This window comes from Rattus rattus, chromosome 5, assembly GCF_011064425.1.
Source record: "Rattus rattus isolate New Zealand chromosome 5, Rrattus_CSIRO_v1, whole genome shotgun sequence".
Lineage (NCBI taxonomy): Eukaryota > Metazoa > Chordata > Mammalia > Rodentia > Muridae > Rattus > Rattus rattus.
Window position 1 is genome coordinate 37,624,116 of NC_046158.1, and position 18,288 is coordinate 37,642,403.

The window sequence follows — 18,288 nt, forward strand, 5'->3', positions numbered from 1 at the left end:
TGCTTTACAAATGCTCAAATGGAAACTAAAAACGTGGTGTTAGGTAATGGTGCTAGCATAGTTGATTGAGCCTTTATTCTTCTGAAAGAGAAGATGTGAGTGCTGTCTGTGTGTTGAGTTTACGTGAGTACAAATGTTCTGAAGAGCCGTTCAGCATTAATACTCTTATCATGCTCATGCACAGTGAAATAATGCTTTCAGTCAAAGCCTAAGTATTATTACACTCTTGGAAATATTCCCAAAGAATATAAAGAATAAATAACAACCATGCCAATATATCATAGCTAAGATTAACATGCCCATCGACGGTACAAATGAATGGCACTGAACAGTCACAAATCCTTTGTAAAAGGTGAAAGACTAAAAGTAACATAATTAAAAATTTTAAACAAATTAAGAATAAGCACAGGATGAACGGTGAACCTGCAATGCCAGAACTTGAAATTCTAAGTCTTTCCTTCACAAGTACTAAAGTACCAGATGGACTCGGAATCTTAAATGAGATTAAGTACTTTGGAAAAAAGGTGTAAACTAATTCACTGACAAGCTAGTAATGTAAAGTTATACATTATATAATGTATAATGTAGTACACAACAAAATAGGTGGCTGGGTCAGTCTTCAGATTGCTAAGGAAAACTGGGTCCTCAGAAATGCCAAGGTAGGGAAGTTCTGGACTGCTATAATGGTTATGGACTCCAGCACTGTAACGAACAATAAACAAAATTTTCACTACACGAAGAATTAGCAAAAGACTTAAACATGACGTTATAAAGACTACAGATCCCAAATTATACAGAATGATCGCTGTTTTCAATAGAGCACATAGAAACAAACTGAAATTGTATTGGTGGCCATCTAAATGATGACTTATGATTCTGATTTTCTTCATGGCCCTGGATTGCAACTTTAAATTTTTCCATAAGCAGTTTCCCCGTGACTCAGCGCAGGGAGGACTGACTCACCTCACCACACTCTTGCTGCACGCCAGCTCATTTACAAGGAAGGCCAGGATGGACGCCTTCTGTGCTGGCGTGTGAGCCTGAAACGCTTTCGTCTTCAGGCTCTCGGTCAGCTCAGTCTGTCCACAGTGGGCTTCCATGAAAATCTGCAAAACCTCGGACACATTGTCTCGGTTCACACCAACATTCAGCAAATGTTCTCCAAGAGCGGTTTTTGCCTATGAAATTTGGCATTTTTATCAGCGTTTACCATAGTCATTCATGAACAAAAGTTAAAGTATTAGTTTATATACTCTAGATGTTACTGATAGGACTTTATTTATCACAGATTTGGAGTGGAGATAAAAACAGACAAAATGATAGATAAATATTTTGAGTGTCCATCCTGTTCTGTCCCCTTGATAAACCCTTATTTAACTCAGTACAGAGAAGAACTCGAACACAGGCAGGAAATAGACGATAATCAAGTCAATCAAGCATTCTTTGTCTCCAAAGACATTTTCTAACTACTGGCAGAGTAGGGATGATCAAAAGCACTGTGACTGTTTTCTCCCCACACATACGTACTAAGGCACGTTTTATAGGTGATGTCACCAAGTCGGCATGCGGGGAAGGCACTGCATCGGGAAGCTTATGCCTATGCAGTCTTATCTAGAGCGAAGCTCCCTTGCATGTGTATGTGGGAAGGACAGACAACTGGGAACAAGGGTGCATACTGACTACTACAGAGTCAGCACTGTGACCGAGTCAGGGTCCACACTATTGTTCACGGCAACTGACAAAGGAAAACTTAAAGCATGCGCGTTTTAAACCCTTCATAAATTATTCACTCTGGTTTTGACATACACCACTGGAGCATTTCCTTAAATTGACTGGGATTTTGCCGATAGCTAGCGCAATAGAGAATAACTAAGAGATGGCCTGGTCCACATTCCTAAGGTCTAACAAGATTCTGCTACATTTATTAATTGCAACCTTTATAAATCTACATTAACGCCAAGAAACACAGGGAAACAATGAGATAAAGAGGATCTACATAGTCGTCTGCGACCATAAAGTTAACTAGAAACGCACGGAGAGGACAAACTTAAAACAGTTGGTTATATTTTGGATTTTTTTACCTTGTATCCTGTAATTAGACCTGGATCACATACAGCAGCTGAGAGGAGCCTCACAAGCAAGTCTTGTACTTCACCCATGCTGTCCCCTATATTTAGCAATCCCTCTTGAAGAACACTGAGGTTTGGAACATCAATATTCACATCAAAGCCCAAAACTTTACCAAAGTTTCGTAAGAACTGCACCACCATGAGACAGTCTGAAAATGTGGTTCCAGAGAGCACAAGTCCCGGGATGCGAGGCCACTCTGGCAAGGGCTGCAAGCAAAACACAAGTAAAATTAAAGGAGATTTAAAAATGAAACAGGATTTTATTTGTATATAGAATATTATTATGAATTCATGTGTATGCACACATGTTGCCTTCCTCAGTTGCTCTCTACTAAACGAATATCTATCATCTGTCTATCATCATCTGTCTGTCTACCTGTTTGTGTTATATGGGTGTAGGTATGTGCACACAGCAGCTGTCTGTCTGTCTGTGTTGTATGTATGCAGTGTATGCACATGAAAACATGTGCCTGTGGTGGTCAGAGAACAACTTACAGGAGAAGACTCTCCTATCCTATGGGCCCTGGAGGATCCAATTCAAGTCAGGCTTGATTGCAAACCCCGTCTCATTGAGCAATCCCCAGCCATTTCCCACCTTTATGTAAGCACTTTATTTTTTGAAACAGTCTCTCTCACTGAACCCAGCGCTCATTAAATTGGCTAACCTGGTTGGCCAGAGAATCTTTTCCCCTTCTGTTCTGGGTTTAACTAACTAAATTTTTGATAATTCACATGATTTAAGTGAAAAGAGAAGTTGCAAGAAAGTGGTGTCCAGTTGGAATTTAAAAAGCCTGCTCCCTGTAAGCTTAATAAGTATGTTAGTTAACTTACAGAGAAGGACTCATGCTGTGTAGGAAAATGTAAACATCCAAACACATGAAACCAATAAATTTACACTAACTTCTATCTTAAAGCAGTTATGCTAACCTGAATACAAACACACACACACACACACGCAATCTCTCCAAGGCACCAAATACTTGCATTAAGCAAGCCACGAAAGGGGACTGGGCAAACCAGGGCGATGATTCTTACAGAAGGCTACGGCAGAACCACACATGGCAGAACCACACATGGCAGAACCACACATGGCAGAACCACACATGGCAGAACCACACATGCAGCTGGCAGAGACCGGGCACAGTGCTCTATTGTGGGGCAGTTAGAGAGAGAGTACGCAATACTGATATAATCTTCTACAAGTACCATATTTTAGCTATATTTCTACTCAAATAGAGCATATCATGATGGTTCTAAGGTTATTCTCATCTTTTTGAGCAGCTACTCTCACGCCACTGTGGCAAAGCTGTGTTTGCCTGTGGGACTCTGGGAGAGAGATTCCATGGAGAGACGGTGTCTTGGATTTCAGGATGATAAGGGGCGTGGCTTTTACAGCAGACAAGCAGGCTTCAGAACACAGCTGCTCGAGAGCTGTGTGATCAAGGGCAAGTTTCTTCTTTTGTCTCAGTTCTTCATCAATAAATGGAAACAAACAGGAGCTCCTTGGAACTCTACTGAGAACTAGATCAAAACACGTCACTCAAGGGATCCATGTAGGTCCTCAGCACAGTACCAAGCATGTAGTAAACACCTTCGCTAAAGGTTGGCTAACAGCTAACTTTCAGCTAACATAGTGGAGAATTCCCAGATAAATCGGATTCACTTAGGTATCTCTGAGGTGAGAAGACACGTCAAGCCTTTCTGGGCCTCAATGACTGCACCACGTAAGACAGCCATGGAGCACATCTGCTTCTCTGACGTTTCCTTGAAGGTTTCCATGGCTTAACTATGAAAACTGAGAGATGTTCAGTGAGGCAATGGCCACCATAGGGACAGCTGACCTAGGCTTGGAAACTCATGGTCCTTCTGGAAAAGGAATCCATTGAGAAAACTGGAGGGATGGGAGGTCAGTGGAAGGGATGCTACGGCATGAGTCACCTTTTGGTCTGCTAAGCACATGTCTTCCTTGGGTTTCTTTAGCTCCTTCGCCATTTCTAACTCCAATCTCCGTTGCTCTAGTTTGCGTTCCTTATTCAATCTTTTCTCATCACGTTTCTCTTGCTTCAATCGTTCTTTTTCCTTAAAGAGAAAATCATGCACATTAGCATTTAATCCTTACAAGTGTTTGAAAACGTTCTATGGATTTATTTCAACAGTGACCAAATTATTATTACTTCAATGAACAAAATCACCCTAGAAAGCCTAGGAACAAGTTTATAATTACACAGAAACACAACTTAGTGTGTTTTCAGGCTTCGTGTATCTTAACAAGTCTGTGCATATGTGCACGCCTGTGTGTGGCTCCGTGCGCAGCTCTCTCCTCAGCCATACACTCAGAGGCCCTGAGCTGACTCACGGGCATTTACAGGCTGCCTCATGTGGGTGCTGGAAACTGAACTTAGGTCCTCTGCAAGAGCAGTGCACCACCTCCTGAGCTGCTGGGCCAGTTCCTCATCATGGTCAGCTATGTAAGTTTAACTAATCTTACGTGGTAATCACAATATATATCTTTAATATATAACAAAATGTTCAAATCTGTAAGACTTCTGTTATTCAAAACTCATTTGATCTTTTGTCTCTGTATGAAAATCTATGGTACCTAAGGGCCACGGGCAATGAGGTGTCTGTAAACGCTGAGACAAGGGGTATCAGCACGCTGTGGCTGGCTACAGGCTGTGACAGGGAGTTTACATGAAGAGGACCTGAGTATAAACCTGCAGAAGCAGCTCTTCAAGGGCGATTACTCAGAGCACCCGCAATAAAACTAGCTGTCATCACAAACAACAGAGACAGCACTGAAGGTAATGCCACAAGCGTCGCAGTGTCTGGGTAATGTCAACATAGAGACGACTATCTTTGATGCAGGGAAGAACGCTGTCAGAAAGAAATTAAGAAACTTTCTATATTATCGTCATTACAACTTTAATGTCACAAATCAAATACAAGTCTCACTCATCCCGAGGAGAAATAATAACGGAAGGTTAGGGACACTGGGCCAGTGAGTAAGGTCTGTGTAACGTGAGGATCCGCGTCCACATCCTAAGAACGGATGTAAAGCAGACCTGGCAGCTGCCACCTCAGCACCCCTACCGGGAGACGGGAGGTAGAGATGGGAAGACTCCTGACAGCACACTGGCCAGCTAGTCTGGAAGATGCAGTAGAAACAAACAAACAAACAAACAAACAAACAAACAAACAGACAAACTCCAAACAAAAGACAAAACCAAAAACCCCTCCATCGGGAAACATTGTGAGGGAGGAGGATCAACCTTCCAGGCTGTCCTCTGACCTCCCTTTCCAAGTGCATGCTGGCATACATACACGTACAGAAGATTTTAAGAATCTGAATTGTCAGGTGACTCTATCTTACTAGTCTACAAACCTTACAAACTAACCGCTGGTTAAGACACGTAAGGCCAATTCATCTTTCTGGATTAAAAGCCTTTTTATTTTCTTATAACATTAGGTCTCAGTCCTGACTTCTCAATGCCCTCATCTCGTACTGTTAAGTTCCATGTCCAACTATTTATTTTATACACTATGTATGGCATTATTTCCTTCCTTCTCTATGCTGGCTCTCTCAAAAGTCTGTTAATCCACCTAGCACATAGAGATGCTAAGCGTCCTTTTCCGTTATCCATTACTGTGGTCACAGGCCTCGCCTACAGAGAGGTGTACACGTTAGTCCTCATCCATGCCCCAGCCTGCTCTAGCACCACTGATCACTGGCTTCTGACGGAGGCCATGGCCAAGTACAAGATAAAGAGGAGCGAGAAAACCACAGAGCTGAGACACTGCACATCTAAAGCTGCGAGCAGTGTTGAGTCAAGGTTGTAGATTAATATTGCTGCATATTATGAGAGGGCTTTAGCCAGGTCACACGGGACCTTTGAATACCACACATACGAATCTCTGTTCACTTGTACATGGTTGCTTTGGATACCATTTATATAGAAAATTTGGAAGGACGAATAAAATTTATATCCTTGAGACATGCACGGATGGCAGTTGTATTTATCAAGTATCAGTTGTAACTAGTAGCTTGGAACATGTATCGAATTAAAAATATAGGACTATAATATAGAATAGATTATGAAATCCACACTACATTTTTTTTTTAAAATGGAGATATTCAGGAAGCCAGAAAACTTCAAAGATCCATTATCTATAATAAAAACATGAAGCCTTGGTATGAATTGAGTTGTGTGTGACACACATATTCTGTGGTTAGGGTGTAACTATTACAGAACCACCTGCTTCTGCCTCCCACGTGGGGTGCTAAGATTAAAGGTGTATATCACTACCATCCGGCAAGACTTCTAATTAAAATATTTCAAAAGCTTGTCTTACTTTCTCATGTTCCTTAAACTAAGCTTGTTTAAAGGGGTGGGTAATCAAAACAAATGTGTTTTATAGTGTATTACTTATAGCGAGTTATAAAAATATTTATGAAGCCTATAATATACTAGTGGCCCCTTAAAAATAGTAAACAGAATAATTTATATAAATCAGGTTTTAAAAAAATTAACCACTTATTTACATGAAGAAAAAACACAGAAAGTAGATTTCTAAACCAGAGAACCAACAGTATAGTAAGTTGGGATTCTTTTAGAAAGACCAGTATATTGTACACAAAAAACCATAAACACTATCTGTGTAGACAAGGCCCTGCATCCTATCTGATTACCATAGGTTAATGCTACATCAACAACAGAAACAGCATCAAGTATAGAAACTCAGAGAAGATGAACACGTCCCTACTGAATGAAAGCTGAGTCAAGACAGGAATCAAACCTTTCAAACCTTTCAGAATTTAATGAAAATAAAAACACATTTCCAACTGGTGGGATACAATGAAGTTCTACGAGGTAAAAATGGAGAGATCTCATATTAGTAACTTAATGATATACCTGAAAGCTCTAGAAAAAATAAGAAAAAATACCCAGAAGGATTATATGATAAGAAATAGTCAAAGTTAGAGATGAAATCAATGAACTAGAACAATAACAACAAAAACAATACAAAGAATCAATGAAATGAAGAGTTGGTTCTTTGAGAAAAATCAGCAATGTTGACAAGCCATTTTCTAAGTTAATAAAAAGATAGATGCAAATGAATAAAACTACAGATGAAAAGGATGACCTAACAACAGACACTGAGGAAATTCAGAGAGTCATGAGAACATACCCACAACCCTAGTAAAAAAGAGGCAGTAATTAAAACTGTCCCCAGAAGTAAAACCTCACAGTAAGGCAGATTGAGAATAGAATTCTATCAGAACCTCAAAGAAGAACTAAAGTCAATACTCATCAAATTATTCCACAAAATAAAAGCTGAAGGGACATATACTAATTCTTTCTTATGAAGACACTATTTCACTGATACAAAAAGCACACAAAGACCCTACAAAAAGATAAGAGTTATAGAAAAATATCCCTCATGAACATAGACACAAAAATGCTGACAAAATACTTGCAGACTGAATTCAAGAACACATCAAAAGAATAATCCACCATAATCAAATTGGCTTCATCCCAGAGATGGCAGGAATGGCTTCATACCCACTGTATAGAGACCAACGATGAAGGTCACACGATTGTCTCATTAGATTCAGCAAGTGTCCCATTACTGAAGACACCACTAACGTAGGTCATTTAACACTGGAGTTGAGTTGCTGCATTCGTTGAGCTGAAAGGTACTCTGTACACTATGGCTACCAAAGAAGAAAAGCAGCCAACAACATCACCTAGCTATAAATGCTGAGACCTCCACCTGCAACTTGCCTGCAAGACACGCTGATAAAATAGGGGCACATACGTTATGGGAGCAACCATCCACTTTTTGATTGGACATAAGACCCACGGCATGAGTGGGAACCCATACCTGACACCATTAAAGTGTTTCCTCATAGAAACTTCTTCATGAAGAGGATGACAACTAGCAAAGAGACCCACAACTGGACGATGTCCAGAGAATGACAGATTTGAGGAGTATTCCTAAATGGAAAGTTTTCATCAGACCTCACCCCTTCAAGGGTCATGGATCTTGTGTGGAAGCAGCAGCAGAAAGATTGAAGGGTCAGAGATGATGGACAGCTCCAAGGAGTCAGTGTCATATAGACATGCACAGGACATGTACATATGAACTCACAGAGACTAAGGCAGCATGCAGAGGGTGAGAGAGAGGGGGGAGGGAGAGGGAGAGGGAGAGGGAGAAGGAGAGGAAGAGTGGGGGGGGAGGGAGAGGAAGAGTGAGAGAGAGAGAGAGAGAGTGCGAAAGTGCACAGGAAAGAGAGTGATTAATTAGGATATGGGAGAAGTTTGGAGTGGGGAAAAAAACATGATCAAAACATATTCCATGAAAAAAATAAAAGAAAACAGAAAATTTCTTCAAAACTGGAGCAATGGTTTAGACGTGGGGAGTGGGCTGGTCTTCCTGAGGCCTGGGCTCCATCCGTAGCACACACAGAACGCATGCTATACACAGACTAAGCCTGAGAAGAGCCTAATGGCAGGAATTTGCGGTTGGTGTGATTAGCATTTGTTGAAGATGCTCGGGACCTGTCTATACATGCTATGACATTAGTTTGTGACAAAATGGCTATAGTAATAAATAGCTACTGATATCTTAACCAATGCCTATGACACTAGTTCTGTGATGTAACGATTACAATAATAAGTAGGTGCTGTTATCTGAACCAATACCATCCAACACTCCACAGAAGGATCATTAAATCTCAGTTGGGGAAATTAACATACATTCTAGCACTTGGTTGCCAACTTTTACATTTGATTTGCTTATGAAGCCAGAAGAGTGACAAATCTAAAACAAACTTCAATTTCTAAGGTAATATTCTTTGAAAAACACACTTACTTCTGCTTTTTTACGAGCTTCCATAGCTTTCATAAGCATCATATGCTGTCGCCTTCGCTCCCGTTCCTGTTAGGCCAGATAAAATTGGGAAACAACTCAACCACAGTTAAAGGCTTGGTTTCCGAATGGAGAACAACAACAACAACAACAGTAACAACAACAGAAACAACAACTCAATAGAGCATGTTTAGCATTTATAGACAAGTCACGGTAAATACTAAATATAAGACAAGAATGGCCATTCTGTGCATGTTTTAGTTCAGGTTTAGAAAGCAAATACAAGAGCAACCGATCAACAGCAAGGTGAGGCGATGAGCATGGAGACAGTGTAACAGAGCACACAGTTTACTGATGGTCAGCTGGGGTGCTCCTCAGAAGCCGCCAGAACAAGAGCATGATGGTTGGCTGGAACAGGTCAGTTACCTTACATCTGCTATCAGAGAAACCACAAAAGACTACGGCCAATTGTACGGAAGGTTATATATACTGCTCTTAAAATTTAAGATCAGGTAAAATTAATCCATAATCATTTTTGCGTCGTGGTTTTAGAATTAAGTTAATTTCAAGTATAAAATCATTTTTAAATCCAAAAATCCACCAATAAATTAGGAAGATTTTTTTAAAAAGTGTTTATATGAATTAAAAATTAAACTAGTCATGGTTCATATACATATACTAATGAAATGTGATATTCCTATTTACTGATGTCTGACGCTTCATGCACTGCTTAAGGCACAAAAAGCTGTGCCATGGGCTAATAGTAATCTAAAATGCCCAGTATAAAATAAGGTAAGAATTACCTTAATTTAGTAACTAATTTCAATGTAAAAATTTCATATTATTAATGTTTAATCAATATTTTAGTTCCAATGTATTTGGTCCCCCAAAGGGGTATTTCTAAAATTTGACTATAAAACTAAGATATACTTCATATTTCATATTCTCTCATCAAGCAAATTCAAAATTCCCATTGCACTTAATGGCAGTTTTGCATCTACAAGGATGGGAGAATATGGGTCATGAGTGTCTCTAAATGGATAGTGAGTCAACTTTCCATGTGACATCAGTAATGTACATTTTTAAACAGGAGTTTTATGCAATTCAATGACAAATCGTAGAGACGTATCACACTTCTTTATAGACAGACAAGCAGATGTATGCAATGCACTGTGCTGTAAAGCCATGCAGCAGTATGTAATATGACAGCAGCCAGTGCTACACTTTATGCATTGCTATGACAACCATATCACAACCAAATCACAATGCGGTGTTAGATGTACAGAAATAAACATACCCATACCATATCTAGTCTATGCCTCTCCAACTCCTGGTAGAAAGAGTTGGCACAACATTATGAAACAGAAATCACAGAGTCATAAAACCAAATTTAACCCCCCAAAAGACACCAATACCAAAGCAAGGCAATAAACTGTAAGACAAAGGGAAAACTTAAGCAGGAATTGTATCAGAAATTTTAAAGTGAACTTTTGAAGAATTCCCCCCGCCAAATAGTTAAGCCAAGTTAGGAAGTGCTAGCCACGCAGTGTGGCTGTGTACATACAGACCTGGTGTTTCAGAAGGACAGCCTGCTGTCTTCTCAGTTCTTTCTCCTTAAAAATAAGAAACTTTTGATATATGGTTTTTAGGAGAGATTTAGAACACACTAAATAATAAAAAAATCACTTTCTGGTAAATTTTTAGCCCTCTCATAGCTTTAACTACAGAAAAAGTTGACAATTCATTCTTTCTTAACTTGTGATCAATAAATTATGATTCAAGCCTTACAAGTAGTTTATTAAAGCCCTCCCCTAAGTATGGGTGCATGTGTGTGTATCTACAGAAGTTCACAGTACAAACCCAAGGGGACGGGGCGTGTGGAGGACACAAAGCAAAACAATTCTGTAAGATGGATACCTATTGACTGCTGTTTCATCAAGATAAAATCTAGATGAACCTAATATTAAGGAGTGTTGAAGAATGAAGAATATTCTTTACTCTATAGAGAACAAAGTAGGGAGTGTATGTTGACATGATTGTAAACCAGAGGTAGGGTAGAGCTTGTCAGGAGAGCTTTGTTTAACTGCCTAAGTTCTGCTTCATCCCAAGCACACACCTATGGCGTCTCCAAACAAAACAAACGAGTTAGCCACAGAACCGCCCTGGCTCTACATGGCAAGACTGCTGCGCTGCGGCCCCAGCAGGCTTTAGTCAGCTGCCTCCACAAACACTCCATGGGGGTGAAGAGCTGAGCCAGGAAGGGACAGAACAAACAGGGAGTCGTAATCAAAACACCCCAAAATTACCTTACAGCAATATAATGGACTGACTTTACCATTGTGCAATGACAGTTAGCAGTTTTGTCTCTGGCTTCCCCATTTCTTACTTGCTTGTTTGATTATTTATAGACAGGGTCTTGCTAGGGCACTGCACTGGGCTTCTGAGCCTCCTAAGTCGGCCTCCTGATGGTCACCATTACAGTAAGCATCGCAATGCCTAGATTATGCCTTATATTTTTAACAAATAAAACACTGGACATGAACAGAGTTATGAGGGGACACAAATGACATTACACTAGTTTGGGAGGTCACCCTTAACAAGCAAACCTAGAACCAGGAGCCGGGCACTAGTTTGCATTTCTGACTTGAGATGTCTTCTACTTACAAATAGCAAAACATCACATAAAACCTACATTAAGAAATGAAAACATACAAAAATATACATACGAGTAAGAGTACACGTTTACACACACTTTCCGATAGTCGTTTTGAGAAAACCATTTTCTCATGACTGGTGTTATGCAAATGAAGTTTTTATTCTAAAAATAAAAACTCTTGATTCTCAGCTACACTAACCTTGGTTCGTTTCTCGGCCTCCAATAATTTGGCATTTGCTGCTTCTTCCTTCTTTTTCTTTTTAGCCTGTGCATGCAAAACAGGTCCCAGGTCATGCAACAGCACCGCTAAGACACGCCTCACCAGGTACAAAACGATCATGTAACTAACACATGTGCAGACAATCACAAACACCCCCACCTCACAGCACAGTCTCCGGTCTACAGGTTAACACCAAAATATGTATATATACACATATATAAGCACCCATAAGCATCACGAGACGACGAGTTCTCTTCTACAAACTGACAAACGTCTGACATAACATTAACTTGGCACCTAAGGAAACTGTCATTTGTTGCATATTGGAGGATTGTTTAAAAAATTACCTTCTGAAAAAATGGTACTAATGGGTAATAGAACCTCAAAAATGAATTAGTAACTCACTCAAAACACACATCTACTTTTTGAAATCTCCTTTCGTACTTGATATTTTAAATAAAGAAATCCATTATTTGGCCATAAACGTTAATTGAAATTCAGTACACTGGGTTTTTGATTCGGCACTTGTGTACCAGAAAGGGGCCTGTACCGACATCCGGCAGGCATCACGCTATCACCAACTGAAGCCACGAGCCGTCTTGGAGTTTCTATCCACTGCTACTCATCATTCATTTGTTTAAAAAACCAATGTTTTAAATTTGAGAGCTGTCAAATTAACCTAAGCTGCGTGAGGGAGTGTGTGTGTACTCCTAGGAGAGAGGAACTGTCCCACAGAAAGCTTAGTTAGGTCTGCAGACATCAGGCCATACAGTGGTCCATAAAGCAGCATTCGGGAACAGCTGAAGGTGAAAGATGTCAGACATTAAAATATAAAAGGGTTTATTCTCACACTATTTGAAGGAAATAATTTTGAGACCTATGTGGGTTTGAATACAGGACATGAAACGCAATCTGCCTTTTTCTGGTGGGGCAATGTTCCTAGCACTGATCACTGCCTCGGACTGTGACCCAGTCTGCGCTGTAGGGAACGGGCTGTTGAAAACTTGCAGACACTTGCTGGACAGGAGTGCTGTACATGCAACCCTACTCCTTCTCAACTTCTTCCCGCTGCTTTCTAGTCAGCTTGCAGGGGGACCCTGATAGTAATATCGTTCCTGCACTTTAAAGTATACTTTTATAAACATTTGTTTCTAAACAAAAGAAAATATCTCACTGTGGCCCCCAAGTGGTTTCTTTACCCTGAACACCACGAACTCCCTGGCCACTCAGGGAGTTTTTCTCCTTCCTTTTCTGTTTGTGAGTTTTATATTCTGGCATTCTAGCAGGGGGATTGATGAACTTACTGAAAAGCTTCAAGTCCACCCCAATCTACACCTTTCTGAAGAGACTTTACAGCGGTTGTATTCGTTTGAACTGATGGGAAACCTGTGCATTTTAAACCTTCTAGGACTTGGATTATCATCTTAATTACGTTAAATTAAGAGTTCTACCTCAAGAATCTGCTGAGCTCGGAGTTCTTTTTCCATTCTGATTTGCTGTATTCTCTTAATTTTTTCCTGTAAGAAAAATGATGAAAATTGGAGATAAAATAAATATTAAAGTAACACGTTTTAACTGAAGTCAGGTAACTTAAGACATGAATAAGAAATTAGCAAACACTAGTGAATCCAAGATTCAGTTATCTGTTAGGACAACTAATATTTGCATGTTGTAAATTCATAAGCCTAGAGATTCTCATAATTGTAAGCTATAAATGTTAGATGAATATAGAGAAGAGAAAACAAGGCTAATTAAACTTATATATCCAGATAGCACTTACAAATAATTGAAATTACAAACAAAACAGAAATATATAGAAAATAAAAAATGCATAAAGCCCTGATAAGTTACTACCACTTACTGAACTTGTATTTCTGTGAAATAATTCATATGCATGGCCAGCTTGTCAGTAATATAAAGAAGGCTTTAAAATGATAACTATGTATATGAGGCCATTATTAAAAATAATTTCCAATTCAGAAATTCATTTTACATGTTGACAAAGTGATATGAACAATGCTTTCAACTGTAAGAATAAACCCATCTATAAACGACATAACATGACTTTTAATAAATTAATACAAATTTATACTCCAAGAAATTACATACATGAGATAAACGCATGTACAGTACCTAAAATAGTCATTATACTTTATAATGACAGCCACTTAACTTTTGGTAATGATTAATATTTTTGACTTTAAAAACTACCTTCATAGTTGGATGTTAGTGGTGCAAGCCTTTAATCCCAGCACTGAAGGGGCAGAGGCAGGAGGATCTCTGTGAGTTTGTGTCCAGCCTGGTTTACACAGAGAAACTCACAAAAAAAAAAAAAAAAAATCACAAAAAAAAAAATTACCCTCATATGCTATAATGACAGAAATTTTATTTAAAAATGGTCTTTCTGGAAGTTTAAAATTTCCATGGATGGAAACACTAACAACAACAAAACCCCTGGCATTTCCTACTTCAAATTAGATTTGTTCTAGATATCCATATCGGATACATATACGGTATATCAAACATGGTTGTTTCTCCTTCAGTTTCCAGATGTACTGCCTGAAGCTGTGCTTTACTGGGAATTTTCTTCTCTCTCTCTCCCTATTATTGAACCCACACCTCTGTATATGGTGTATAATGAAATCATGAGATTTGCGGAATCAATGATCTAATTCAGAAGACTCATCACACTCAACGATTTTGCTGCAAATGATGCCTCTGCCCCTTGAGTGCTGGATTAAAAGGCTTGAACCACCAATACCCAGCTATGAGGGTAACTTTTAAAATAAAAAATATTAATCATTATCAAAAGTTAAATGGCCGTCATTTTAAAATATAATCACTATTTTAGGTACTGTACATGCGGTTATCTCATATATGTAATTTCTTGGAGTATAAATTTGTATTAATTTAATATAAAGTCATATTAAGTCATTTATAGATGGGTTTATTCTTTCTTGGTAATGGACTGCAGGATTGGTATTTGAATTTCCTATTAGGAGCTGACTTTTTTTTGTTTGCTTGTTTGTTTAATTTTGAGATAGGGTTTCTCTGAGTAGCCCTGTCTGTCCTAGAATTTACTCGGTAGACCAGGCTGCCCTTGAACTGTGTGCCTCTGCCTCCCGCAATGAGAGTGAAGGCATGCGCCACCCCCTCCAGCATGGAGGAACCATGCTTGGTGAACATTTTCTGCTCTGGTCAATCACAGACTTTCACAGGGTGTGCTCTTAAGTCAGAAAAGCACTGCCCCATTCTCTCATGTGCAAATATAGGCAGAGACTTTCAGACTAAAGTAATGGGGTTTAAGTATATTCAGTCTAAAGCTTTATCTTAACTGCCAAAAAATACCATATACAGTATAAATACTTACTTGCAAACAATATGACAGCATAAAGACTAACATCTATAAGTTTTATATACTTCTCATGTATTGAGATGGTTACTGTATATATAATATCTTCTTTATTATCAAAGAGTTTTAACCATTAAAACTATATTCTTGTTTTACATGTGAGGATATTGAGTTCTAACACAGCAAATACTTTAGTCTACAGAGTCATGTTCGACTCGCATTCCAGTGACTATGCACACCCTACTTCATGATGCTTCCACAATCTTGCAAACAATCGCTTTAAGGACTCTTGTGTTGGGGGACACAGAGCTGCTACAGTGGTCAGGTGCCTGAGCAGTCTCCAGTCTTGGCAGGATGGAGTGGGTGGCAGGTTTGCAAAATGTGATCCTCTGGACCACGTCAGTGCAACAATGACCTGACAGTAGCTGTGGCTGCCTGTAGTGTGCCTACACAAGACTGGTCAGCAATCAGTGAATCAGCTACTGCTGGCTTCTGGGAAAGAGCAGTTATTGTCATCAGCTGTGTAACCACTGAGGTTCCACAGCTACTTCCAAGCCATAGTCACACAGATCATCCCTGGTTAAACTCAGGAACTCAAAACAAAACAAAAGTACAGCAAAAACAAAAGATGAGAATGCAGGAAAATGTCTGATAAAGGACAGAGTTGAGGTGATAGTGAGTTTGCACGTATGAAACTGCAGACATTGGTTTCAATAAAAATTACATAGTAAAAAAAGATGGTGAGAAAAAATATTCTGAAGACATTTTTGCCAATCTTTGTGTCAAAAATATCCAAAGAATGAGCAGAACAAGATTCTATTTTATTCTAGATCAATGCAAACTTGCAACAATCGCTCGGGGCCTCATGGCACACATCTGCAATCCCAGCTACTCCGGTGACAGATGCAGGAGAATCACAAGTGACAGGGCTGCCTCTGCAACAGAGACCTAGACTCAAAACTGAGTTACAGCAAGAGGAAGGCCATTATTTAGAAAAATCTGAGTAGGTCAGTCTTATAAATGTCTAGAGAAATATGTAAGATTAATTCAATTGAATTAATGCTGCTGACAGCTTTGAGGCCTAACGCTGTTTTAATTAGCAGTGTAGAATGTAAAGACTTACACCCACTTGACTTTAAGATCTCAAAGCTGAATTTAGAGTACTAAGATAATCTGATATATCTTTGGTCAACATAAAATCAAAGAAGCTACAGAAAGTGTAACAAAATGGCAATATTCTGCTTAAAAATGAACTATAAGCATACATACTATTGAATAAAGATTTGTAATACTTTAAATTAATAAATGCATTACTCAGCTTACTGATTTTAAGTCAACCTCACAACATCTAGTAGTCACAATAAACAAAGGAAGAAATTTAAGTTTATAATGCGTGATTTTAAATTATGGTAAAATGCCTTTTAATTATGGTATTTTAAATGCATTATTTCAAGAACGTAGCTTTTATTTGGAAGGCCTGGTGCACTCCACTGTCCCATTTACTCACCAGCCACCCTTACCTCCTTTACAATAAAGGGAATGGAGACATGAGGGACTGAAAGATTCCAGCAAGGTCACAAATCATTAAGCAGCGGAGTCCCACATTTAACCCTAGGCTGCCTGATTAGAAACTCTAACTTCTGAATTCCAACTCTAGAGGAGTTCACTCGGGTCACATTTCTTTAGTTAATTCTGGAGGAAACATGGGAGACAAGGACAGCGACTCCAAGCATGCAATTTGGTTAGGAGCTTCAGATAGAGTAACACAAGGGGTTCCACTTAAGACTGACTCCTTACTCTCTCACAATCTGTAAGAACACGCTTTCTCCCTGTTTCCCCTGCTTTAGTGATGCACGAGCTCGTGGGGATGGGAGATAGCTCTCACACCTTGTCACTCAATATTCCGCCAAGTTTTAAAATTACTTAATTTTACCAAAATTAATTTTGGAAAGTAGAAAGGAGGGGATCACATATATACAAGAGAGTATTCTAGGTAATACTCTCCGAGAACACTCAGAAGTAATGAGGGAACATTCTCTTCTGGACACATAGATTTAGTTTTTTACTATAGTACTATTAAGTACTATTGACTTAATTTTAATTAATTAATTACATGTATTGTGTGGCCATTGTTGTAGGTGCACCTTCCACTATGTGGCTTCCAAGGATTGAAATCAGGTCAACCTTGTGCAGCAAGCACTTTTATCTGCCGAGCCATCTTGTGGGTGCAAATACTGTGCATGCTTTAAACAACCAAATGTCCTTATTAAAACTTGGATGTCCAAGAATTATTGCCAGAGCAACAGGGGACTGCATGAAAATAGCTTCTTTTGGAAATCAAAGGAACTCAGTAATAGGGCTGCCTACAAGACCATACCAGTGACGTCCAAGAATGGGTATGGGAAGAGCTAACAAGACCTTTCTTTTAGTTAAGAGCTATGAGCCAGTGGTTTGGAAGGAGGGAAAGTCAGTTTTTTTTTCCAGGGCAAAGCTCCCTGCTATATGACCCAGGCCCCAAAAGTTAGTGCTACACCCATGCACATATGAACAACACTAGTCAGACTCAGAAGGGTGGATATCATACGTGTGTGTGTGTGTGTGTGTGTGTGTATGATAATATATATACCACGGAAGACAGGGGAGGAATTGGAGGGAGGAAGGAGGGATGGGAATAATGTAAATGTAATGCACTGGTATATAAAATTCTAAAATACAATTAAAATGTAAACATAAGACCAAGAGGGCTAAGATGGCTCAGTTAGTAGTGTCTACCTTGCAAGCATGAGAACATAAACTTCAATCCCCAAACTCACATTTAAAAAAGACCTGGAGAGATGGCTTAGTGGTTAAAACACTGGTGGCTTTTGCAGAAGGTTAGGTTCCAGGACCCACTGGTGGCTCATAACCATCTGTAAAGCCAGTTCCAACGGCCTCTTCTGCTGTGTGTGCAACAGGCACACTCAGTACAGATTTACACATGCAGGCAAACACTCATGCCCATGTAAGTAAATCTTTAGAAAAAAATTTGAAGTAACAGAAGATGTCACTGTCTAAACAGACA

At 39.3% G+C, this 18,288-nt stretch overlaps 1 protein-coding gene across 18 annotated transcripts in view; it reads right to left on the reverse strand.

Moving 5' to 3' along the window:
- Baz2b (bromodomain adjacent to zinc finger domain 2B) overlaps nucleotides 1-18,288 on the reverse strand; it is a 288,132-nt gene that overhangs the window by 25,458 nt on the left and 244,386 nt on the right. For 13 of the 18 annotated variants that reach the window (XR_004387992.1, XM_032903348.1, XM_032903359.1 and 10 more), the window contains 8 exons: nucleotides 13,327-13,392; nucleotides 11,855-11,920; nucleotides 10,568-10,612; nucleotides 10,297-10,329; nucleotides 9,003-9,068; nucleotides 4,068-4,208; nucleotides 2,082-2,336; nucleotides 964-1,178 (listed from right to left, as the gene is read on the reverse strand). Coding sequence is in view for 17 of the 18 variants with exons in the window: in XM_032903348.1 (XP_032759239.1) it covers nucleotides 964-1,178; nucleotides 2,082-2,336; nucleotides 4,068-4,208; nucleotides 9,003-9,068; nucleotides 10,297-10,329; nucleotides 10,568-10,612; nucleotides 11,855-11,920; nucleotides 13,327-13,392 (887 nt within the window). In the remaining variant the exon portion in view is untranslated. The remainder of the gene's footprint in view (nucleotides 1-963; nucleotides 1,179-2,081; nucleotides 2,337-4,067; nucleotides 4,209-9,002; nucleotides 9,069-10,296; nucleotides 10,330-10,567; nucleotides 10,613-11,854; nucleotides 11,921-13,326; nucleotides 13,393-18,288) is intronic. The other 5 variants (XM_032903357.1, XM_032903356.1, XM_032903351.1 and 2 more) reach the window with 3 other exon arrangements.